This window comes from Poecilia formosa, unplaced genomic scaffold (assembly GCF_000485575.1).
Source record: "Poecilia formosa unplaced genomic scaffold, Poecilia_formosa-5.1.2 Scaffold60, whole genome shotgun sequence".
Lineage (NCBI taxonomy): Eukaryota > Metazoa > Chordata > Actinopteri > Cyprinodontiformes > Poeciliidae > Poecilia > Poecilia formosa.
The window spans coordinates 694,918-720,022 of record NW_006799999.1 but is presented as its reverse complement, the minus strand read 5'-3'; the positions used below and the strand labels follow the sequence as shown (position 1 = coordinate 720,022).

The window sequence follows — 25,105 nt, the reverse complement described above, 5'->3', positions numbered from 1 at the left end:
ATTGTGTCCATATACAATATAGCAATGTACATTGCTGTCCCACCTCTGGGCCTCCACTCCACTGGGCCTCCAGTTCCAACTCTGAATGAGGTGCATGGTCCCATTTGGGAAAACCTGTACATTTATTACATTTATTTTAAACATACACATTTACAAAAAGGAAGCATTATTATAAAATAGTGCAGTTATTGAAGGCTGAGGTTATAAATGCATTCATAATCTGTTTGTTTTGCATTAAAATGTTTTCATTAGTTTAATTGCATTGGTTCACACTGGGAAAAGGACTAATACAGGATTTAACCCCATGTGATCCACGTTATTCTATTGACTCAGATGAATTAACCACTCGGGTGGGCCAAGATGATATACCTTCATTGTGTTCTTTTGCCCCTGGTCAGGAAACTTGCAGCTTATTCTTGACACATCATCTGGGCAGAACTTTGTCTTGTGTGTTGTCTGACAATATCAAACACACATTTTCCAGTATGAGGGACCTGTGAGGATTCTCCAAGTATTCTGATCTTGAGTTCTTGTGAAGTGTGAAATATCTTGGACAAAAAAAAAAGTGTTAACTTAAGTATGATTATTTTAGAAAAAAAAAAACACTTAAGGTTTCTTTGCTATATTGTGGTATGTATTAAGGGGAATTGGTCACCCTTTTAGTTTACCTCCCTTCTTTTTCCAGAAAATGTTTACTCTCAAAGTTGAAAGATATTTTATAAAGATATTTAATTTTACTTTTGCATTTTGGCTTATGCTTAACTTGCGTGCTGTTTCAATGTTTGAAAGGCACTCCTTAGACTTTCTCATATTAATAAGCTAAATTGAAACTGTGATGTGTTAAGATCTATTGATATCTTACTCCAGAAATGTTAGAGTAAACTGATCTATAATAACCCTACCCCAGTGATGATGACTGAGCTGAATAACAAAGAGAGAGATTTTCTTCTTCTAAAGATGCTATTTTAGGAATACATCTTCATTTAAAATGAAGAAAAGGAAGGAGAGCGATGGATACGTCATTTCATGTTTTAATTACACAGTTACATTGTTCAACACAGACAATAACCTGAATTAGAATGTTTTACAGCTTCACACATCCAACAGAGCGAACAGTTAAAAAGCGGTATTAGCAACAGGGAGAGAAGCATGCAAGAAATAAATACAAATCAGAATTTAATTCCTCTGGCACAGTTTACTTCATCTAAAAATGGCAACAGGACTGTTGGAAGAGAGAAATGAAACAAAGCGGGAAAGATCTCGAAAGCGCCAGCCTTCCCTACAGAAACATGTCTCTTTTTTTCCGCGTCAATGTATTGCACAGTACAGTATAGAAGGCGTCCCTACACATACAAAAGCATAAACTTGTGTTCAGTTTATGTGAAGTTTAAAAACAAGATCGTTCTGAGCCATGGCTTATTGGGGAAAACCGAGTGCTGCGTCCACTGTTTTGCCACTTCAGCTTTTTTAGTCTTCGGAGCCTGTTTCACAGGAAGGACGTGTCACCATCGCACTGGCCGAGCTCTGAAACTTTGCGAGCAGATCTACAGGTTGGGACAAACATCAACCCTGCACTTAGTTGACCTCTCTGAACATGTGTTTTGCCCATATGTGAAACAGATCAAATGTAGCTGATGTAAAGAACTAGCAGACCCCTGAATAGCAGGGTCGCAATGCGTCTTGACAGAGAAAGTAACAGATATTTGCAATCTTCAGAATGATGACTTAAAGAAGGGGTCAGGGAGGGGGAGTCTCAGTTTTTTTTTGTTTTTTTTTTAATAAAAAAAAAAGCTTAACAACGTAAAGAAGAAAAGATGCAGCTTTTGGTTGATTTTAGAAATTTGTACACTGTATATTGGGTTTGGCTTTATCTGAGGGCTTACTCGCAGGCAAGGAGGTTCACACAAAGCACTTCAAGAATTGAATGGAACTGTCACCCCATTGTGTTATGATGTGGATGCTTATATAGACAAACCTGCACAAAAACTGCTGCTTTATTTATTTTTATTTTTTTTTAATCAATACATCACTGTTGTTTTTCTTGAATGTTTCATTAAAGCTCTGAAGGTTTCAAGTAGTTTGCAAAGAGACATAAAGATTTTTTTTGTTTGTTGCTGTTGCTGTAGCTGTTTGGTTTTGTTCTTTATTTCTTTCTTTTTTTTTTTTTTTACTAAAAGACAAGCACGCCACCACCGCAGACAGACACACACTTACCACATATTCACTTTAACTCTGCAAGGCTTTGTAGCTATAAGAACACACAGTTGGCAGGCTTTTTCTAAAGGAGACGCTGCTGTTGTTTACAGAGAAGCACTGCTCAATATGTAGTCAACAAGCACTTTGATTGCTTGAGTAAGAATCCACATCTGAAACTCAGACGTTTTGTTTGTCGATTGGGCTCTCCTGGACTCTCCTGGTGTGTGTTTGTCAGATATACTTTGGTTGACTGGTTGCCATCTGTCATTTCTTGCCATGTTACGGTCTACAATGGCAAACTAGTACTTTGGTCTGTGCTTTTATTGGTTTCAGACAGCAAATGACATGTCATCACTGATTCTGGGGTTGGTTTGGTAAAATGCAGGAATAACTGGATGTGTGTCTATCAATAAATCTCAACAAAAGCCGTTTTTTTTTTCCTCCCCTAAAATAAAAATGCAGCTCAGTGAAAATGGATATTTCTTTTTTGTCCACATCATGAGTAATGACAGCTCCTTTCAGCATGGATTCATTTGATCACCTGCAAACGTGATTGTGTGCCCATGTCTGCTCTCAAGCCATCTGTGTGTGTGTTTTTTTTTTTTGTTTTTTTTTAAAGACCAGGTCAGCCTCTCCTGGTGGTGCGCTGTATGCTCACAGGAGGTAGCTCGTGTCAACAGGGGGCAACGGGGGACATGTGGTGGGTCTGACTGACAATTGGGCATCGGGAGAAGAAAGATGTCACAGAAAAGCGACTGAGTTCAACACTATAACACAGTAATTATAAAACACATACATGAATGCTACACATAGATGCAGGGGTACCTTACAGCTTATCTGAATTTTAGCTTTTCCCAAATAGTCCAAAAAAAAAAATAAAAAATCATATATTTCTGTTTAAAAAAAAAAGTTTGTTTTTTTTTGTTTCTCCAAGTTTGGTCCAAGTGTAAATGAAGCTAGCCATGTAGGGTTTACAATGATCAATAAAAAAGGCAATAAGTCCGTATTGGAGAGGCTAAAAAAAGGTACTAACATGTGGAACGAGGCGAAGCCGCTCTCTCGATCTGGAAACAAAGGCCTGCTCCACGTATGCAGCTTATTTCTTGAATCACATGTTTAATAAAACAACAAAGAGGTCAAATCGAAAAACAGAAAATTAAAATGACTTTTGATGTGAGCTTAACACTGGCGTATCACTTTCCCCTGCAATAATGGCAAAACGTGTTGCGGTCAGATTGATCAGAATGATCAGGATCATCATCACGGTAACCAAAGAAGATCTGACTGAAATAAGCTGATTTCTAACGGATCCATCACTTTTAACCCCCTGTTACAATCGACTATATATTGGGATGACCCAGACCAAAACGGATAATGTTAAGTCGCCTGGTGCAGGCCGGAGTTACTTTACGTCTGTCGCCAGCAGTTTCATGACACTTTGTACGAGTGAAAAACAAATGTACTGTGAGAAAAAGTCATGTTCTGAACTTTAAAGGTTTTTGTTATTTGGCAAACACATTTTTGGACCTTTTTAAATACTATGTACATTCACATTAAGTTACTGATGTTGCTTTAAATATATCTATATGTATCTATATTATATGACACCCTATGGGCAGTTGCTGAGGTTCCATTCAGTAGCTGAATTCTCTTCATATTGCACCTCTGTCCTCTCACTGTCTTACAATGCGAGCAATACAAAATATTCTACAAGAGGGGTTTCATCTCATCAATATAGATACAACAGTTCAAACAATAAGTACAATGTGGGGCTTCCTTTCATAGACAAACATCCCTTCCTCTGTTGTGACTGCTCAACCCAAACTTTGAAGAAAATGAAAGGCAAATAACCCAAAACAAAGTCCTTTTTTTTTTTTTTTTTTTTTTTTGGATATACACAAGGGCAGCACATGTGGCATCAGCAATCAGGAGACATTTATGAAAAAAGTGAAAAGAGGAAGAATATCTACAACCAGGTTCAACCCTCCCCTGCGAGTGCTTTGCAGCTCTGCCAAAGCAAACGCGAGATTTTGGGGGGTGAAATGTGAGTCCACTAGTTTGGGGGCGAGCAAAGAAGGGATGAGGGGAGGTAGAAAGAGAGGAGAACAAAGTTTACACCGCCCTGTCGGCTCTTCTGAACTGCGAGTCATGCTTTGGAAAAGGAAGGAGTGAATGTAAAGGTAACAGCAATTCCTCAAAATGTCTCCTCCTTCTGAGTTTTTTGTTTAAAAAAAAACCCAACAAAAAAACAATCAACTTTTAAGCAATCTCCTTGTACGTCTCCATAGTATGCAATGCCTTCTTGAACAATGTCTCCAAGCTTGTGTTGAGGTTTTTGGGAGCTCCGTTGCCTTGTTTCTACCTCTGTCCCTTTGAGGCCATGTAGCATTTTCTTTTTCTTTCCTATTTCCCTCTTTATGTCCTCGCTACCATTCACAAAAGAACCACACTGTGGCAGGGTTTCCATCAATTTCATCAAGTGTTTCTTGTAGGCAAGTTCACAGCATTGTCCATATTCACTAGTCTGGGCCATCGCTGAGGAGTCGCTGGAGTTTTATCCAGGCTGCGGGAGGCAGCTGCAGATCAAAGCAGGTCACAGTTTTGTGTTTTTTTGTTTAAATCTCAGTCGAGATGCTGCTCTGCAGCTCCTCCACGCCTGGTCCTCTCAGGGCTCGCTTTTCTGCTCAGGAGGTGATGTTGCTTTGTGTTTGGTTATAAGATGAGTGCTGCTCTCTATCACTTATGTTTCTTTTTTTCACTTTGGCAGTGTAGTAAAAAGGTTTGGATCATGTTATTTGTTTCATCTTTGAATTTATTTGGGTTCATTATGGTGCAGAGAGGTGAGTCCGGTGTAGATTTTCTTGGCTCGCTAGCAAGGTAGTTAGCAGTTTAAAATTAACTTATTTCTCATATCATCATCAGCATCATCATCATCAGCACTATTCTTTACTCAGAATATTTGGACTTATCTTTGTTTTCCGTTAAAGCCAGAAAGAAACCTTTAATAAATACTAAGTTGTGTTTCTGAGGAATAAATTGCACCACAGCTTGTATCCCTTCCCACCTAGGTTTTGGAGCAACGTTATGACTTTTGCCTCTTTATTATGAAACTGCAGAGTTGTCACATCTGCAGACTGTTAGTGCACATTTCAGGGCTGGATGCTGTACCTCCACCGGTGCTAAATTAAAGGGGGCATCCTATCAAGTGCTACTTATCTCTCATAAATGCTGCCTGATCACAGCCCCTAACTTCACCACGCCTACACAAATGAGGGTGAATTTTCAATTCAAAGCCTATGTTCTCAGCAAACAAATCTGATATGTTGAAGCAGACACTGCGAGATGCACGCTTTGCACCACTGGTTGAACCTCTGGTTGGAATCCTTCTACTTGTGGTCACCGGAGAGATAGAAAACATCATACATGGTGAGAAAAGCTGTTGGTTGTTAAAGGATTTATCACAGAGCTTGCAAGTAGAGCGTTATGAATAAGGGTAGGAAGAAAGGGAGTTGTGTGCAATGCAGATTCCTCAGTTTGGCTTTTTTTTTGTGTGTGTGGAGTGTGGGCACTGTCATTTCAGTACGCATGGACGAACAGAGAGGGCTCAGACGTCAGCGTGAGGTGGCATCCAGTAGGGCAGGGGTTGCTGGGGTTGTGGAGCGAGAGGCACTGCTGGAACTGCTCTCTTTGGGGCTGGCGGAGACGCTCCCGCTGCCGGCGCCTCCCACAATACTGCTCTGGCCCACCAGGGAGAGGGGTCCTGGAGGGGTGCTCTCTGAGTGGGTCGGTGGCGCGCTGGAGGACACCGAGGAGGTGGAGGAAGGGGTGCCCAGGGGAACGCTGCTGCCCCCCGGCAGCCCCTGCAGGCCCTGACCACAGACGTGGTGGTGTTTTTCCCAGTCTTTGTGTTGGCAGAAGGAGCCGCAGTAGCGAGCTGTGTTGCAGCCGCTGCACGTCTCGCTGGCTTTCCTGCCGCAGTTCCAGCAGCTCTGGGGAGACAGAAATGAGAGACTGGATCAGGGGCCTGCAACATGCAACTCCATGCAACTTGTAAGTTAGACCGAAATGAAGCAGGAAATCTGCAAATATGTATAGTTCACTTGTTTTAGGAAAGACTAGTTGGTCTCATCGTAGTTTGTGAAATATATTTGAGTCTCCACAAAAGGATGAGAATAATATTTATTGTAGAGCTGCATTTATTAAACATGGATTTTTTTCACTTATTTAACATAAAAAACAAATAAGGTGAACGTTTCTTAAATTGTTTTCTTCGCCTTTTTTATCTAACTTTCTGGCAAACATTCAATTCTAAATCAGTAGAAATGTTTTATTTGCAAACATCCGAATTAAACTGCTGATATAATAACCACAATCAGTCAATCAATTTTATTTGATTGTGTGTAACAGTGTTTTACAGGTAAAACACCAGACATTTTGTACATATGTTAGGAATGACTAGATCTTATGGCTTTAAAACAATTAAGACAGTGTAATAAACGTGCTAAATTTGTGTTTATGGTGAGAGAAATCATACCAAATAAGTTTAAAATAACAAAAAATTATTACTTGGATAATAACTTGACTTTAAAACTTTATGTATTTTATGAATTTGACAAATATGGTGTGAATAGTTCTGTGCTTGGATAATTTGAAAATACTTGCAATGTAATCTTAGTGGGATTTTTGATTCCAAACAAACATTAGAATAACATTAGATTACTGGTGAAATGGATTATAAAAGTTGCAAACCCTCTGGACAGGTCAGTTGGTAGGAAGTCTCCTCTGTGTTACATCAAAGCCCATTTCCCTCTTTTACACTTTTTGTCCCCAATAGAAACAAAAAGTCCTTATTACACTTTGCTATATTTCAGATCCACAGCTGTTGTTGTAGTAAGTGAGTTTGGTCCAAGGCCAGCTGATCTGCTACCAGCAGGTGGTGGTCAACTGCTCCCTGAAGACATGAACCGGGCACCTTGCCCCAGCCCATCTGAGTCTGTCTGCTTGTATTCATGCAGAAACAGCAACATTTAGTATAAATTAATCCCAATATAACCACAAGGTCTTAACTTTTTACAATTTTAAACCATAAAACCTCAGATAAGAGGTTTTATGGTTTTATGGCGAGGCTGGCTTATTTAGAGTGTTCCTGTTCAACATTTACTGACAGATTTTCTTTCTGGCTTGAAAGCTGACCATTTTCAGCACCACTCATTAAACACAGAAGGTGTTTTGGATAAATGCGCTCGAGCCTCACCTCGCTGGAGTCTTCTTGCTGGTTGATGACCGTCAGCGCATCTTCGGAAGCTTGTCTCTTTGCCTCGGCCAGTGCCCTCTCCATTTTGGATCGCTCAGCAGAGATCATCTCGTGAGCCTTCCTCTCTGCGTCTGACACCGCCTTCTGCAGCTCTGACATGGCTTGCCGCTTCACTTCATTCACCGCCTCCTCTGAGAAACACAGAGAAAGAGACGGGGGGCCTTTAACGACTGCATCTCGCAGTGCCTGCTGTGACACGCTTTCTCTGAAGAAGAACTTCCTTCTTCTTCACTAAATAGATGTACACAGTCCAAGGCATAAAGGTTTGGCCAAAAAGGCGAAAAGATCAGATTTCAAAATGAATTGAAAATTGTCAACATTTTGTTTACAGAAGCTAATCTGATTTCATTTTCTCATTTGACGACTTCGTTTTAAGATAAGAATAAGCACATAAACTTTCTTAATCTATATGCATTATTATGCTGAACAACCTAGAAGTTGCATTGACTCCTATTTGAACCATGCCATCAATTTCCCACAGTAAGGGTGTGGCCATTGTGCAAGAGTTTTTTTCTTCTTCCTCTTTGCTTCATTCATCTTCCCATCCCTCCACCTGCTGAAGAAAAGCTTGATGCACAGAATGATGCTCCCACCACCATGTGTTACTGTGGAGACGGTTTGTTCAGGATCATGTACGTTATTAGTCTTCCACCGCATACTTTTTGATTTTAGGCCAAAAATTAACATTTGGTCTCATATAAGCGGAGGACCAAGATTGTGCTGCGCCCCTATGTTATGTGTAATTGCAAACTGCAACCGGGACATGATTAATAGTCGTCCTGTCAACTACTTTTCCCACCTGAGCTGAGAGTTATCATGGACCTTTTGGTTGCTTCTCTGATTAATGCTCTCCTTGAAAAAGTTGGATCTGTATTGCTTTACTTCAGCATTGGAAGGAAGTGCACAAGAAATATAAAGCAAATTAATCCTCACATTGGTGCGCTCGTCCAGCAACAAGGATTGCCAAATATATCCCGCTCATTAATTGAGTGCTTTTTGGACACTTTGTCATCGTCAGATTCCCCCTGCTACTCACACCGTCGAAGACAGCAACATTTTTACAAAGAAATAAATGCTGCATCTTGCTCTCCCTCCAGATGTGCGATGGGCCTGCCAGGTGTGTTAGACCAACCAAGTAGGAGGTGAGGCTGATGATGTTCTCCCTGCCGCTCCCCATTTCCTCCACTCCATGTTTGTCTGAGAGGGAGCTCGTAAATATCTGTCACTTTTCCTCGCCTATCCACTCAGCTGTTTCCAACTACACTGTGCAGATGCAAAATAAAAATAAAAAAATACAGGAGGATCCTTATCCAAACCCTGCTATAGGTGTGCATGTGTTCCTACTCTGTGTGGAAAATCTTTACTCTCTTAAACCTTTCTTCTGGTTTTGTGTTTTTTGCAAACCCTAAATGCCTCAGAATATCAAACCAACTTCAAAATCAGAAAGGATGAATACAAAAGGTAGTGTATAAATTATGATTTTATTTATTAACAGAAAAGGCTATCCAGCCTATGTGAGCTGGGGGAGGGTTAATTTTTTTTTTCACTGAGCTTAATTAAAATAAAAATCAGCATTTTTTATTTTTTAAATCCTGTTAACACAAATTTGCCCTTCCCAGGGCTTTCTCGCATTCTGCCACACTATATGCATTATTCCAAGCTTCTCAACTATCTGCCTTAATGCATGCACCACTAAGATTAGTTTGCAAATTTAATTAATTCTTATCAAGGAGACTGCATAGCAGATGCTGGGGCAATTAGCACTTAATGGAAAACACTGGGGCAGCAATATTAACGTTTTAATTCCGCAGAGATTTGGCAAGTCCCTAAGACGCGTTATTACTGGCTGCTTTTTCGCACTTCAGATCCGAGATCTCAACCTCAGCCAGACCAAACACGACGTCTTTGGTTTTAATTAAAAGGGGGGAAAAAAAAGAGTGCCGCAGCTCAGCGAGACAAAATTACCTGGCTGCAGAGCCGGAGGTGACACATAGGCACACAAACACCGAGAGGTGAGAGATGCTGAGAGTAAGATGTGCTACTCACCCTGCTTGTTTTGGAGGTGCTTTAGAGCTGGGGAAAGCGGCATGCTTGTAGTACCTGTATGAAAAACAACTGCAATTAAAAGAGCCTTCCCTGCCGGTGAAAATGCAGCACAGTATTTTTGCCGCCAGCAGCAGCATCTTTTCCTCCGCAGGGTATTGGAGTATGAGTGCAACATAATAGTGCTGGGACCGAGGTGGAACCGCGGGCCGAACCGGATGGCTCCTGGGATCGGCTCTGTCTAAAATACAAGGAGCCCATGCAGAGCAGCACTTCCGGCTGCTTCTATTTGGCTACATAAGGAGCCGGAAAAACAAAAATCATCAGGGTTTTGTATGTTTAAGCTGTTTGTTTTTGACTTCCATAAGTCAGGAATGTTGGGGCAGGTTAGGATGAGGGAGACCGGGTAAGTTCCACCCCGCGCTGTGCTGCGCTGCTGCGACCCAACAAAGCCCTGGTGTCTGCATTTTCACTGCAGCTTTAACTGCAGTGGCCTTTCATAGTGGTGACAAATGGAGAGCGTTTAGCCTAAATGACACAGAGGGCCTGCGAGCCTCCAGCCTCATGGACCTGCAGCCGCGAGGCCTCTGCCTTTGCTGGTAGCCATGAAGAATGATGGTGCATGTTTTGTTAGCCTGTGTTGGGGGGGATCGGTGGTGAAGATGGCAGGACGGAGGACGGCGGGTCCATTCTTACCGGCTTTCCTCCAGATTTCTTCAGGCAGGTATCCTGAGGGAGGCCGGTGCAAGAAGTCTCTGTGGATCTCTGAAACACAAACGCAGCCACCCAATCAGCATACACAGAAAATGCACGAAAACACATCCATTTACTTATCGTTTGCACATCTTTCTCTGGGACAAAAACAACAAATCACGTGCGTCAATATTTTGGAGATGAGCTGTCAAATCCCTTTTTTTTTTTTTTTTTTTTTTACCGTTTCAAAGACAGAATACATTTCCAGGGATTACAAATGAATGCAAACTTTAAATGTGAACGAGGATGCAGTTAACATAAGAGTGCAATCAGTTAGTTAAAAATCCAGCATGCTGCAGGTGGATTTGTATTGCCTCACAGTGTGAGCTCCAATTTGCAAATGTGCCGAAAAATATGATCCTCTTAACTGACTTTTTCAGTCTGAATCGGCGTATTAAAGCATTTCAGCGTCTCCAATGGGCCCTACCTTACTGTGAGTGTTTTGCTTTGCCAAACATACCCTGAGAGTGTTTGTCTACCTGTCTGTCTGCCTGTCTGCCTTTCAGCAGCCGAGGAAGTTCCTATGGGCAGTGACTCGCTGCTGCTAGCTGTGTTGGAGGAGGAGTTGTGGTGAGGAGTAGGAGGAGGAGGAAGAGTAGGAGGAGGAGGGAGGCAGTGCTGTCCGTTGCTCCCACCTTTTTTCATCTCCTCTACGTCGCTGTAGCGGCGGATCCAGTGATTCATCTCCTCGCGATCGGCCTCCTGGCAGCGGCGCAGCACCGTCAGGGAGCGTCGCGTCTTCTCTACCATGTCCATGATGCAGTTAAGGAGCTGCAAAGGCAAACACAGTCTAGATGTCAACTAAAAAAAAAAAAAGCAATTTATGTTCTTTCAGATGTTATTACTCATCCAATTTTTCCAGGAAAAACTCTGAAAAGCAACGATTTAGAATGAGAGTTGATGTCCAGATCCGAGGCAGTCCAGACATCAGGTTACAGGCTCGGTCTTGCCTCAAGTCTGCCCAAGACCAAATCAATGGAAGACCAAAGCAGCAGCTCCAAATGTTTTAAAAGTTGAACACTTTTCACTTTTGCAGTTAGAGGTTTTATAGTTATAGTTTATAGTTACACTAAAGAAAAATAATGTTGCAGCTGTAGTTTCGAATCGTCTCGAGAAAAAAAAATATGCTGAGACAAGAATGAGACCAAGACCGAGTTCTGAAAAATGTGATCTTACTGCCGGTTGGCTCCGACAACACTAATCAGAAAATGGTCAAACAGCAAGTGTATTATCTTAATTCATCTCTAACAGCACATCATATATCAACCAGGCAGCTTGTGTGTTATTGTCTGTCTATCTAGTCCCCGTTGGTGAATTTCAGTGTCTGAGAGAATTACAACAATGATATTGTAACAGCTGGGCCGTTGATGAGAACTTCGAGCTGATTCCTTCCCCCGCTCGCCGCTGTTCCCTGCCAACTCAACAGATTTCCAGATTTTTCCCTCTGCTGTAAACTGTGTCACTCTTTTTTTTTTTCCACAGTGCCCTGTCTTTTCAGCCTCAGCAAGGTCTGCTAAATAGGTTTAGCGTAGTTGACATTCAATCCATCTCATTATTCCCATTCTCCCCCCTCTCTCTCTCCTTGTCTCTCTGTCTCAGCCCCCTCCCCTCTGAGTTGGCTATATTTATTTCAGTGAAGTGTTTCTAATTTGGCAGGGGTCCAGGCCTGGCCGGTTCCCTCCACGACTGCAGCTCTCGTCTCAGCTGCTCTACCCAGCTGGAGCTGCTCTCTGCTGGGTCCTCAGCTCCATCTGGGGTCCTGTTTCTAACTAACGGAGTATGTGTCTGGGTTTCCAATGTGCGCCGCTTTCTCTTCGTGGAGTTTGGTGCTAGGAATCCGGGAAGGTATCCGCCAATTGTCCAATTCGCCGCACTGACTCAGACTTCTGTCAGCTGCTCACTCAGGTGGGACGGCGGCTGCTCTGTCTGTCGACAGTTCCTGTTGATGTCATCCGCTCGCCATACTTAGATTGCTTTAATGCTGACTTTAATCGCTTGCTGACTGTTGTGGTTTCCCCACCCATTTATTGTCAGCGAAGGAAAGAGGTTGGTTGGGAGTAAGGAGGCTAATACATACATTATCGAGATGTTTCCATTCTTCTGCCCATTCTCGGTCTGTAAGACGGTGATCAATCACCTCCTCTTGACGAGCTCCATGCACCGCTGCAACAGGACATCTCCGTTATACTTGCTGTACAATTACGGCTTTGCACAATAGTAATTATTCATAACTCCTAGCTAAAGCTGCCTTCACAAGATATTTTATTTTAATAAGACAATTCAAAAGCTGGTGTTAATTTATTTTTTTATTTACTTTTTTTTTTTTTAGCTCTTTTCAGTTTGAGGTTTTAGCTGAGTGAACAAAAACGTGAAATTCAGGCTATTGGACAATTAGATATTAGATATAACCAATACAATTTATTTTTTTTTGTGCTTTTTACCATTTTTTTTCCTTTTCTAATTAAAAAGAACCACTCATGGTTGTAACTCCAGTCAAGTGTCTAAGTTTGAAAGCGATGTCAAAATGAATGACTCTCCTTCCCTAATAGAAAAGCAGATGATCAGCATTAAAGGGCATGTATGGCTTGGGTCCTTTATAGAGACCCACCGCCACGAGGATTATCCCACTTGCCCGACAACTGGCCTTTGTCTTACTCCCAAACTCCACCACTGTTAAACGCGAGCTCCTTCTGTCTCAACCACCTAAATGGGAACCAGAAACTCCATGGAGCCATGTGAATGTCCTACCTGTCTGCCGGTGTCTGTCTCGAGAGTCTCTGTGTTCGCTGTGTCTGAACGCATCCCTGTACTGGTGCGCCAGGGCCATGTCTTCTAGGCGGTAGTGCTGGGGTCCCACTTGGGGGTTGGGCGGATGGGGCAGGCCATTGGGTGGGTGCGTTGGTAGGCCGTTGGGAGGCGGGTGAGCCGGGAGCCCCGTGCTGGGGCTGAAGCGTTGGCTGGGGCTGATGGTGCAGGGCCTCTTCGCCAGGTGCTCCGGGTGCAAGCCGTCTCTGTCGGAGCTGTCTTTGGTCCTAAACGGACCAAACACGGCACAGACACGAGTTGAACTTTGCTTCGTTATTTTTACATAAAACTTCCAGAATGTGTGAAGTTCACTTTGAGTGAAAAGAAAAGAAAAAAAAAAAACAGTAGATGTATGTCACAGATTACAGCCTCGAGTAGATGAACTTTCCTGTTGGAGAAGCTCAAACAAGGAACACAAACATGTTTTCTGTTAAGTCCAACAACTCCCATATGGTATCTTCCAGCACACACACACACACAACCACACACACGCACACACACATACACACACACACACATATAGAGTTGCTTGTTGTTCAGTTACAGTACAGTAAGGCTTCTCTAAAGCTTTTCGGACAGCTGTACGCCATATGTATCTAACAGAACCAAGTCCAACTGTACACCCTGCATCCCATGCTCTTAATCTGAATATCCCTCTGCCTACTCTTAGACTGCAAGTGTCCCTCGCCCCCACCCTGTACTCAGGCTTAAGGGGTTGAGGGGGATGAAAGCTGTGTATTTGACAGATGTTTGGTCGGACTTGTATACGCCTGTATGCTTGAAAGGAGTGTGTGGTTTTGAGCCATCTGGTCAGTTTAAATGTGAGCGTTGATATTAATCTGTTTAGCTGGATGGCGATAGCCGGGCATTCGGATGAAAATCGCTCTTCACAATCATGGGGATAAAAAGTGAATAAATGCAACATGGCTGCCCACATGCAGACACACGGATGACGTTTTGTGCGCGTATGCGCACTGCTCGTGCACGCGTTTGGCCGCGGTCGCTAACAAATGAGAGGAACAGCTGGAAAAACGTTGGCTTTGTGCCCTTCCTCCCCCTCCACTCAGCGCGGTACATAAGCCAGAGGTCGGGAGGCGGAGGTGTGCAGATTACAGCGGGATTGCACATCCAGCTTTCAACCTCTTGTTCTGGCCTATCCAAAAACCGCCAGCCACCGACTTCCCAACACCCTCGCGCAGCACGTCACCATCTGGACACATCTTTGACATATGGACGGCTGCTGGGGAATAACAGATCAGGCAGAGGAGTGAAAACAGTGACCAGAAAAGGAGGGCAGTCCTGAGTCGGTCTTGCTTGTATTTTATTGAGTTTAACACAACTGTCTTATTTGCTTCCTGCTTCTCAGAGCTCTCTCTCTATTTTGCCTCTTTCCCTACTCTGTATTTATCCTCCTCCTCCTCCCCAGACAACTGGCAAAGTCAGGCTGGCATTACGACCGTCCAGACTTCTGCCTCTTGCTCAGAGGATTTATCACTTCCTCTCACTTGGTATTCAGACAAAAACACTAATGCACTCAGATGGCGCATTCAGGCCCCTAATGCCTCACCTGTCGGGAGTCCTTCTCTTGCCGTGCTCGTTCATCTCCAGCATGATCTCCGAGGAGTCGAGAGGCGAGCTAGCATTGGCGTCCAGGAGGAGCTGCTCGTGCTGAGCCAGATACTGGGCTGGAGTCTGCTTGGCCAGTCTGGCACAGTGGAGCAATTCTCTCTGCAGCAGGGGCAGGTTTGCCTTTAGTGGTTAAAAGAGGAAAGACAGGCATCTCTGCTCAGGCAAGTTGTAAGTTGCAGGAAATATATAATAGATTCAATCAAATAACCTTTGGAGAAGAGTTAAGTGGACGAGAAGAGAAACTAAAACCTTTGGTGGAACATTAGGTTTGTGGGGTGATGGGGGGGAGGTTGATGCCAGATTAAGCTTAAGGAGGGAGTAAAAAGAGAGAGAGAGAGTGATAGATGAAGAGACAGGATGAGATAAGACAGGTACCCTGACACATTCCTCCACCATGTGCCTCGCTCTCTTTGGGTTGTGCTGTTGTGTGTGTTGTGTCTGTGTGTGTGGGGGGGTTATGTGTGAACGTGTGTGTAACAGCGCTGTCAAACAGTCCTCTCAGACCTGTCGGCTTGATATAACACAGCCATGGCTGCGATATCCCAGATGTGAAGGATCATCGCACGGCAGGAGGTCCAACACTTTCACACACACTTTCACACCTTTTTCTTTTTAAAGATGTATTTACATCCTACCAGCGATGGCTACAAGTGATGGATTCCTTAAATAGACTCACTGCTTACATATAGGTTTTAATTAGGCCAGAGTTCCATTTACGATGCCCTGCTGGTGGGCTTTGTTGGAGGTGGGTCCTCAAATTAAGTTCTGCTTTGGGCCATCTCTGCAGTGAGTGAAATACCATGATTCTTTTAACATAGAGACGTATCTCTTACATATGTAGACTTATCTATTAACATGTCAAAGGCCAGGTAAGACGACGGTGAAGTAAAAAAGTAAAAAGAAAAAATGTTTTGTGGAGTTTTGCTGTCCCACCCATCGCCTTACTTCTCCTTAGATTATTGCATGCAGAGTCGTTCAAATCGCCCGTATCAAAAATGGCAACATGCTAAAAATACGGCGTGTCAGCTGCAATGACAGCCACCGCTCAGTTAAGAAAACAGTAATGAGATAAACAACTACTGAAGAAGTGTAAACAAATTCGGTGTAGAATTTGATTGAAATGCAAGAAAAATATGTGGAGCTCCTCATCGGTACTGATTGAAAAATGTGCTCCTGCTGTTTGTTAGTTGTTAGCTCCTCTTTCAGATTTCACTTGGCTTCTGCTTCAGGTACGAAAAGGAGAGCCACACTAAGCAGCTTCATTAAATCAGAACTGATGTTCAACACTTGACAGAAAAAAAAAACCTAATGATTGATTATATTTTTTACCTTCAAGAAAGGAATGACAAAAGGCCTCAGTGGGAAGTTAGTGGCCTCGTGAAGTTTGGAGTGAAACTCTTCAATGGTGAGAGTGGAGTTCTGTTTAAAGCAGAAGTGATAGAAACATTAAACTCAGTTAAAATTTTCCACAGCACATTTACCGACATGATAATCAAAGCAATAAAGGAACACTGGGCTGCAATGAACAGATGTTTGCATAACCTACCACCAGTCCTAACACGAGGCTGCGCACTCTCTCCCCAATCTCGGGGGATATGTCGTTGCCGAACTGCTGCAGCGTGGTCAGGAAGCGCTTTAATTTGCAGAGTTGTCGGGCGCCACAAGCCGGCGGAAGCTGTTGGTTGGACAGGGAGGCCGTCGAAGACATCGCCGGCCCATTACTGAAGCCATTGGGAGTCGAAGGAGCACCGTTTAGCGAGGTAGGAGAGTGGCTGCTCCCGTTCAGCACTGCAAAAAAAACAAAAAAAAAAACACAGGGGTGTGAATTACAGTTGCCTGTATGGGGAGTCTGATAGATGTGATGACAACTGTAGTAATTAAATCAGTCTTATACATGGCCGCATGATGCTTGATGCTTAAAACAACCACGGGGTCCCAACTTTCTACTACCTTTCGTCAAGCCGCATGTGTGTTTGCAGGGACTTCAGCTGTCTCACAAGTGCTACCATTTGACCCCTTCCAGCCCTTCCATCGGCCCCTGAGTTAGCCTGTATTCCACCCTGCTCTTCACTCACTCAGTAGGGCACAACTATAAGAGGAACTTGTTAAAGAGGTACCAAAAATAGTCCAGTGGGCTGTGTTACTTTTATTCCAGTAGCAGGTGTGCTGCTAAATCAGGTCCTGCACATGTCCACCAGCTGAAAGTAGATTTGCAGCTTTGGGGTTCAGAATAGTCACACAGCATTCGTACACGTATATGATTGCACACGTTCGCTTCTTAATGCAAGCCCAAACAAACTCGTAAATACCCCGGGAGCGAGCCTGACCTCTTCCCCTCAAACGCTGCTCTTCAAATCTGTCACGATTTCTATGTGCGTCTATATGCGTATCGGATTATAAAACGATTGTACGTCGCAGGCTCGTTGGGTTTTTTTCCCCCCATGAAATCTCATGTAACTAGGATTGAACCATGACTCATTTCACAACAGCAGCATGCTAAGCATCATTTCATTTCTGCTGCAGCATCTCTTTGAAATGCACCTCGTCACCTGGCCCTTGTTCTGGAAGAAGCGGAGTCTTTAACCTTCAGCTGTTGCCTGTTCTTGTGGTGGTTCTTCTCAGGCATGCTTGTTGCTCTAATCCGTGGGTCGAAGGCCTGAACACATATGGACTAACCCATGTGATCCCAGCACTTGTGTTCTGGTTTTAGATGAGGAAGAGTCGTAAGGAGAGAGCCACGCTGCTGACCGCCAGCCGCAACAGGTGAAACAACACGGCCTGACGTTGCTATATAGGGAAGAAAGAACGCCTGATGTCCCTTCTACCAACCCGCCGCCTGACCAGCTGATAAACAATGCACACCAAAAGACAGCAAGGGCATTATTGCCACCTAAAGACAGACAAATGCCATGAGAGACACACCTGACACACAAGTGACCAAAACACTTGCTCACTAGAACTGGGAAGGAAGAAATATTTTGGATTCCTTTCGCTCAATGCAGACGCACAACCATCAAACTAGGTAAAAGGAAAAGCAGTAGAGTTGATTGTGCATGACATATTGCATGCAACAGAAACTCAACATGTTTAGTGTCGCTGACTGGTTTGTTTCATAATCTGGTTAAAATGGTCGGTACTGGCGTGTAAAATACAGCAAGAAAAATGAAACAGGGCAAAGCTTAGGAGAAAACAAATCAACAAGGAAATGTATTGTGGTATTTTCTGAAATATATCTAGTAGTTAGATATATTTGACAACTTATGAAGAGAGAAATACATATAACATGCTTACATCTGACTCTCGATTAGATCAGGTAGTATAATATTTTGTGAAATATTTGAAATAACACACCACTTCGATTACTGGTTGGTTTATTTGAACCAAATGGCTTTCATGCTGCATGACCCACTGATCAAATCAAGGCAAACTCCTACTTGTACAATTTAAATATTGAACTAATAGTACCACATTTATATCTTACAGTATATTTATAAGCAGATTTTAGAAGACTACATTGGAAAGAGCCCCAGCCGGGTTTCGTGGTACGATATGATGCTTGGATGAAATGTCAGCGGAATGTCACTTCCTTTTCATTCCCAGTATAATTGGGTTGAAAATGATAAAAACAAGCTGAACAAGTACAAATAAGCAGAAACAACAATGAAAAGAGAAACAATGAAAAGAGAAACACGCAAACAGCTCAAAGCAGGCCCCAAACTTTAAAACTGCTGTTTGTAACAGTTTGGAAAATGCTGATTTCATGTTTTTGGTCTGTTGTTTTCTGCATCAATGTCTTTTCCAAAACATACTCTGGGAAGCATACTTTTAGTTTAATTGTTTGTTAATTATTGCCAGTTCTTCTTGCAAAAAGTTTGATGTCTCATCCCCAGTGAGCTGCTCGGTCACTGATATATCACCTGTCTCTGTTTTTCTCTCACATCTGCCTGTTTTTAAAGACCTTCTGAAGAAAACATCCACCTAACAGCACATAAAATAACTCTGGATTAAGCATCAGTCAGCCAAATAAGTCACAACACAACAAGGATGGATCACTGGATGCAATTTTGTAGTAACAACTTCGCATCGTTGCACACGAGGGAGTCTTACTTGATTTACTGGTGGCCGGTGTGAACGAGGCGTTGCGACTTGTTGCTTGACTCACAGCCGGGGGTGGAGGAGGCATGGTAGGTGGGGTGGACCTGGGCTGGGTTTTCACATCCGCAGGTGAATCTGGCATCGTTCCAGCCTTCTGCACTCTGCTACCTGCCACACGGAAGAAGAAAAGAAAAAAAACAACACATAAACAGGTTAAAAATGGAGCTCCGGTTTTTATAAAACCAGAATCTGTGCTGGGAGGAGACAGCTGGTTAAAAGAGAGGAGAGAACTGACATTTTCACCTGCGAGCCATCGATTGTTTCCTTAAACCAAAAAGCCTCATGCAAAGAGCTAAAGGAGATCAATGCGGAGAGTGGAAATGGATCCAAACTTGTATTGTCTTTCTTGTTGGAGATTCATGGGGCCTGAGAGACCCACAGTAACACCTGCTCTCCCTCTCAGCTGCTGCTAACTGAGATCAGCGCTCCTCGCTGCCCCCCTCTTCCCTCACGCTCTCTCCTTCACACATACACAATCCATGTAGCAATGACATCCCAATCAGAGCACCCCACTAACCCCACCCTTCAAGTACCCCACTGTAACCTCCAACCCCCGGACACACACACACACACACGCACACACACACACACACGCACACACACACGCACCCCGCCTGTCCCTTCTCGTTCCCCTGCCTAGACAGCCGGCTTGACAGCCAGTGACAAGTGCAGCTGGATCTGCTGCTGTCCATCACTGAGACTGGCTTTCAGCAGAGTTCTGTCTTGCTACCAGAGGCTTCTCTGTCTCCTGCCAGACATGCTGCCAGGACCAAACAAGGCAAGGCCAAGCTCTGCAGCGTGAAGGCGGTGGACGGTGCGGCGACTGACAGCAGAGAAAATGCAACACAAGGTGGGACCTGCTGCAGCCACCGGCGCCTTTCAGGCTCCTGGATCGGGTACGATTCTATGCAGTTTGTAGAAAATCACTGTCAAACACAACGCAGCATGCATGAACGTACACTCAATCTGCATCTATCTATGGAGCGTTGACTAGTCTTGATGCTTGTGTCCACCTGTCGGTGCAGCTGCTGGAACCAGATCCTCCTGCATTGCAAACCTGAGCACAGAGTGTGATGACTTTTTCAGCCCCTTGAGAAGGATGGAAAACAGGTTGTGACTCTGCTCCGTACATAGAAAAACCAATGGAATAAAGTGCATTTTTAATTATGCACCGGATGGATCAGGACATACATGGGTGGTTTGCTCACAATAAATGCTGCATATATTTACTAAATGAATATAAACATGTATCATAAAAACTTGTGCAGGGAAGTCATTATTCTAACTTATAAAAACAGATGTGAGCACAGAGTAGACTTAATGGGCCATTTGATGATTCTTCTGCTGAGACACTGTGAGCGAACGCATACATTTTAAATGCTATTTGTATTTTCTTTTGTTTTCGTCTCTGTGGTAAGGCGTTATCAGTCAAAGTAGTGCAAATAAAGTCAAATATTCTCTTTTCTTCCTTCTTCTGGACATGCACTATATGTGAGTCAATGAACATCTGTTTTTAATATCATTTTAACTATCTACCATGTGAAAAAATGATTGAAAGATCACAATTTGTTACTGAGAACCTAACCTAACTGAGAACCTAATGATCAACAAAAAGCTATATCCTTACATTAGTAAATAAGTTAAATAGTGCAAAAAAAATAAATAAAATCTTACTGAAACTGATGTCAAAATTCATTTTTGCAATTTAAAAAAATCTGAAAAAAAAATCTATTGTTTGCATGTACAGAATCTGATTTATAAAGCATTTGTAAGCCTTAGAAGAATAAAGCATTTTATTTCTCATTTGTTATGGCAGCTGGTATTTCTCAATTTGTTATACAGGGAAGATTAAAAACAGAAATATGAGATGATATTGCAGGAAAACTAATCAATGGCACATATCAGTAAACCAAGCTGAACTGTTTACGTACATTAAATTCCCTAATTGTTTTCTTTATTTTGTGTTATAGTATAAAATAAAATGATAACCATTTGATTTCTGGAGATGTACATGCACACCTGAAAATTTAAAACCTGAAACTCGGGACAACATTGAGGGATGGCTGATCCTTTTCTCGCTGCCTTCTCTACAACAGGACCACAAATACATTTCCCTTTAATATTTTCAAAATGTCACAATCCACATTCAAAAACATCATATTAAACAAAAAAGCATCTGTCATCATTGTCCTCTTGGTGGCTTCGGAGACAATCTCTTGAACCTCTACAAATAAAAAGAGAACCTAAACTGCTGAGGTAAATGACCTAAAGAGTCCTGACCTTTTACGCTGTTTAAATCCTGCGTGTATATGTTCCTGTATGAATGCATCCGCTATCATTAAATCACCTTGGCATAATTTGTTTTTGATTTCATCTGTTTCTCTAGAACACCCCCACCGCCACCATGTCAGTTGGCCTCAGCTCGCAGTAAGCCTATTTCTGAGAGCTCGTGTAGCAGCATTCAACAGCTGGTGTCTGTATTTAAAGAGTGCCACACTGGAGTATGTTGTACGAGGGCCATTGACACAGTGATCCCCCAAGAACACGAGGGGTGCTCGGCTGTTTGGCCCATGCCAGACGCTCTCAACATAAACACGCAAAACAGAGGCAGACGGGGGGTCAGCTGCCATAAATAGATGCAACCATTCTTCAATACAGGGTTACATGCAAAAGCAGACGTCCAAGATGGTAGATTTGTCACACCTTCAGTGACTTTGTTGTGTTTACGAAGTCAGATTGTGACACCTGTGCCCATGTTTGTTAGTTTGAATACATACAGTTATATTTTGATGAACAAATGATGCAGGAGAAAGGAAAGGAAAGGAAAAGAAATAGGAAAGGAAAGGATAAGGGGACCATCCTGTCTGTCTGCCCCCACTGCGGGATTATGGACAGCTGTTTAATCTGACCAGCTCCAGAGACAGGACACACATGCACATCATGCTCTGGATTTTACTTTTAATACATTAGGAAGTCTGCTCGGTCTGAAACCCCATCTGTGACCACCTGTGATTCCACCGTGCTTTGCTTTGTGCTGGAGAACAAAAGCCGTACACCAAAAAAGAGAAGAAGCGAATCACCTGCAGAAGTTGACCTGTTTTGGAGGTTCAGGTGTAGCTTTTCGAACATGTACGTCTGAAAGGAGCCACTTTGAAACCAATGCGGGCGAAAATAGATCCACTCAATTCTACTGCCATCTGTCCTAAATACTCCTGCATATTAGGCTGAAAATAAACCAGCGTGGTACAATCATTACCTACCTTGCTGCTGCTGCTGCTGCTGCCTGTGCTTGTTTGTCTGTGTTTCTCAGACTCTGAGAACAGCTGTATGTCTGTACGGTTTGACGTAATCGGGGCTAAAAGATTGCTCACCAAAGAAGCAGTCTGCAGTCTGCGTTCTAAAAATGTTCTCTGTCTTCTGCTCTCCCCGTGTGCCATGATGAAACGAGATGAAAAACAATTCGCTGCAAGAGGCACTAAACCGCAGAGAGCACGCCGAACAACTGGATGTGCGCAGTTCGGTGGGTTTCTCAAACTTTCTGAAGTCCTTCTGGAATCTCATTAAAGATTTAAAGACACAAGCTCTCATTGGAGACAAGACAAACATATGTGTACAAATCGTTTCATATTAGACTGCCCTTCTGAGGATGGATTTAAACTCATTGTACATCTCATTTTGTGTGTGGACTCTATGCAATGTACATGTGTGCATGCCCATATGCATTTCCACTGAAAATGCAGCTGCAGCTTATTAGCTCTGGCTAACCGCTGCAGAACAGTTCCCTTAAAACCCCCTCGCCTATTCAATCTCTTGTACTCCACAGAGACTCCGTCGGTGACCACATAGGCCTCAAACTCCCTGTCTCTCTCTCTCTCTTTTTCTCTCTCTCTCTCCGTCTCTTGCTCCCGCCTCCCACTGTAATTCCCCCAGTCTCCAGGAATGCTGTTGTTTTTAATTTCTCCCAGCTGCTCTGGCTGGCTGCCCAGCCGCCTGCCTTTCCACATCTGTTCCCTATCAGGCCGCTGTGGAGTCCACACAAACAGAGAATAAGCCCCCCCTGCCATCTCCCCCTAAGGTCTTTATATCAAAACATTTGGGGATTGTAGCTCTGTCCCCTGGACATGAGACTTATGGGTGCAGAACCGCCCACTTTTTCTTACAGGCAGAAAATGACATTTTTAGGAGAAACAATGCAGTTGGCCCAGAACCAAAACACCATCTGACAGCTACAAAGAGCACAAACAAGCATGCTTTCTACATCTGCCAATGAGTTTTGTGTTTTAAAACACGCCTGCTATCTGACAGAGTTTGGATTCTATCACAGGTGAGATGGGAATGTGTTTATATCCTTTCATATATCTGCACAGGAAGCCGCTCTTGCAGCGAGATCGCAGACTCTGGTTCATCTTGTGCTGATTTGGAGTTCGGAGTCTTTACAGCCCTCACTAATAACAGGGTGGGAGACAGAGCAGTACTTGCACATGCTTTTAGATGTTTGTCTGTGTAAGTTAATGCATTTCGGCTACTTCACTCCAATCTCTAAAACAGGCTGTTCCTGTGGTGGAAAATCAATTTTTTTTGCTCATAAAACATACAAAAAAACCAACAAAAAATAAACCCTTACAAGTCTACAAAATGCTGTTGCTTTTGTTGAGGACACAAACAGACATTTTCCCGTGTTACTTAAGAATCGCTGTGACAGTATACAGAGCCCGCTGAACAAACACGTTGAGCACAAAAACAAAGCTGGGGAATGGGAGGACTGGGGTAGCCGGGTTGCGTGTGTGTGTGTGTGTGTGTGTGTGTGTGTTTGCATGTGTGTGTGTGTGTGTGTGTGTGTGTGTGTGTCGGGTGGGGGGTCATCTGTTCTTCCCACTAAGCATTGAAAAAAAAAAATCCATCCTGTCTTTGATCAGATTACAGCAATCAAATCACCAAGAGGTCACCAGCTTTTTCAAATCAAACGCATCCAGATCTTCTTTTATTGGTTAAACTGGCAAGAAAAGCAGAACTACCTTGAGGTATGAATCAAAGGCAATTTATCCGGGGCCATAGGTGCTAAGGTTAGAGGAGTTGTATTTCTGTCTCACCAAGCTGCAGGGATTCTGTCATACCGAGCTTATATCTGCGAGAGCTGTTGATGTAATTGTATTGAAGTTCTAGCGACCATCTGTTCTCCTTTGGGAGGGCCTGGCTCCTCTTGTCGGCAGTGAAGTGGTTATGTGCAGCATATCACTGCTGCCGACGTGCTCACGGAGAAAAAACTTCCTTTTCAGATTTTCCCAACGGCTGCTAATAAAATCCAGATGCTAGACTGGAGCTGTTTCTGCCTCCCCACCCGCCTTCCTCTCTCCTCCCTCCCTATCTTCTGTCCTTCTTCATGTTTTCTCTTGCTCCCCCCACGCCTCCTCTTTGCTCTCCTGTCCTACGTTGCTAATCATTTATTAGACTCTTTTCATCTACCTCTCCTCCCATTGCTCTTTCCCTCTCTCGCTCCAGCCATCCATCTATCCTCGCCTTCTTCTTCTTTTTTTTTCTCCAGCCACTAAACCCAGAGCCATTCCTAAATAAAGGAAAGTATTTGTGACATTTGGCCGAGGCAAGCCGTGCCAAGAACAACTCCTCAACTAGCCAGACACATCTGGACTTTGTTAGGACTGCGCAGGGCACTGGTACCGACACTGGCTACTCCATCACACGTGTGTGCACAGAAAATTCCCCATTAGCTTCCATACTGCAAGCTGGCCTGTATGCTTTTTTTATGAAGCATGTTTTTTTTTTGTTTTTTGTTTTTTTACATCAGACTGAAAACTGTAATTCTCTCCAGACAAGTTTGCAGCTGCAAGCCCAAAGTCTCAGTTGTACTTGTTAGTATGTTGTTTACACTTCCCTGACACTAATATACAGAAAATGCAGTTTAACTGCATAATACTCCAAGAACATGACTACTAGCATGTATTCTGTGTATTCATGTGAACTACATTCGGGAGCATCCTTGCGTGTGTTTTAGTTCTTAATGTATCTCTGCATGTGTGTTGGTGTGTGTGTGTGTATGTGTGTGTGTGTGTGTGGCTCCAGGGCCCCTGTGTGAGAGAAGCTGAACACCTGAACATCAATAACTGTCATGTGGGCCACCTGGGACCCCACAGCCAGCTTGCACCACGGGCGCACAGCCATCACCAGCACAGCTGCCACAGAGCGGGGAGGGGG

At 43.3% G+C, this 25,105-nt stretch overlaps 1 protein-coding gene across 7 annotated transcripts in view; it reads right to left on the bottom strand.

Moving 5' to 3' along the window:
- Positions 1 to 1,783: 1,783 nt before the first annotated feature.
- The window catches only part of cbfa2t3 (CBFA2/RUNX1 partner transcriptional co-repressor 3), a 41,495-nt gene continuing 18,173 nt past the window's right edge, over positions 1,784 to 25,105 (bottom strand). For 2 of the 7 annotated variants that reach the window (XM_007553897.2, XM_007553900.2), the window contains exons 2-12: positions 18,848 to 19,003; positions 16,287 to 16,528; positions 16,070 to 16,159; positions 14,679 to 14,860; positions 13,055 to 13,338; positions 12,384 to 12,469; positions 10,786 to 11,077; positions 10,250 to 10,318; positions 9,557 to 9,610; positions 7,451 to 7,641; positions 1,784 to 6,185 (exon numbers count right to left, since the gene is read on the bottom strand). In XM_007553897.2, coding sequence (XP_007553959.1) covers positions 5,808 to 6,185; positions 7,451 to 7,641; positions 9,557 to 9,610; positions 10,250 to 10,318; positions 10,786 to 11,077; positions 12,384 to 12,469; positions 13,055 to 13,338; positions 14,679 to 14,860; positions 16,070 to 16,159; positions 16,287 to 16,528; positions 18,848 to 19,003 — 2,024 coding nt within the window. In that variant the 3' untranslated portion in view covers positions 1,784 to 5,807. Of the gene's footprint in view, positions 6,186 to 7,450; positions 7,642 to 9,556; positions 9,611 to 10,249; positions 10,319 to 10,785; positions 11,078 to 12,383; positions 12,470 to 13,054; positions 13,339 to 14,678; positions 14,861 to 16,069; positions 16,160 to 16,286; positions 16,529 to 18,847; positions 19,004 to 19,130; positions 19,228 to 25,105 lie in introns of those variants that run through there. The other 5 variants (XM_007553898.2, XM_016672396.1, XM_007553901.2 and 2 more) reach the window with 4 other exon arrangements.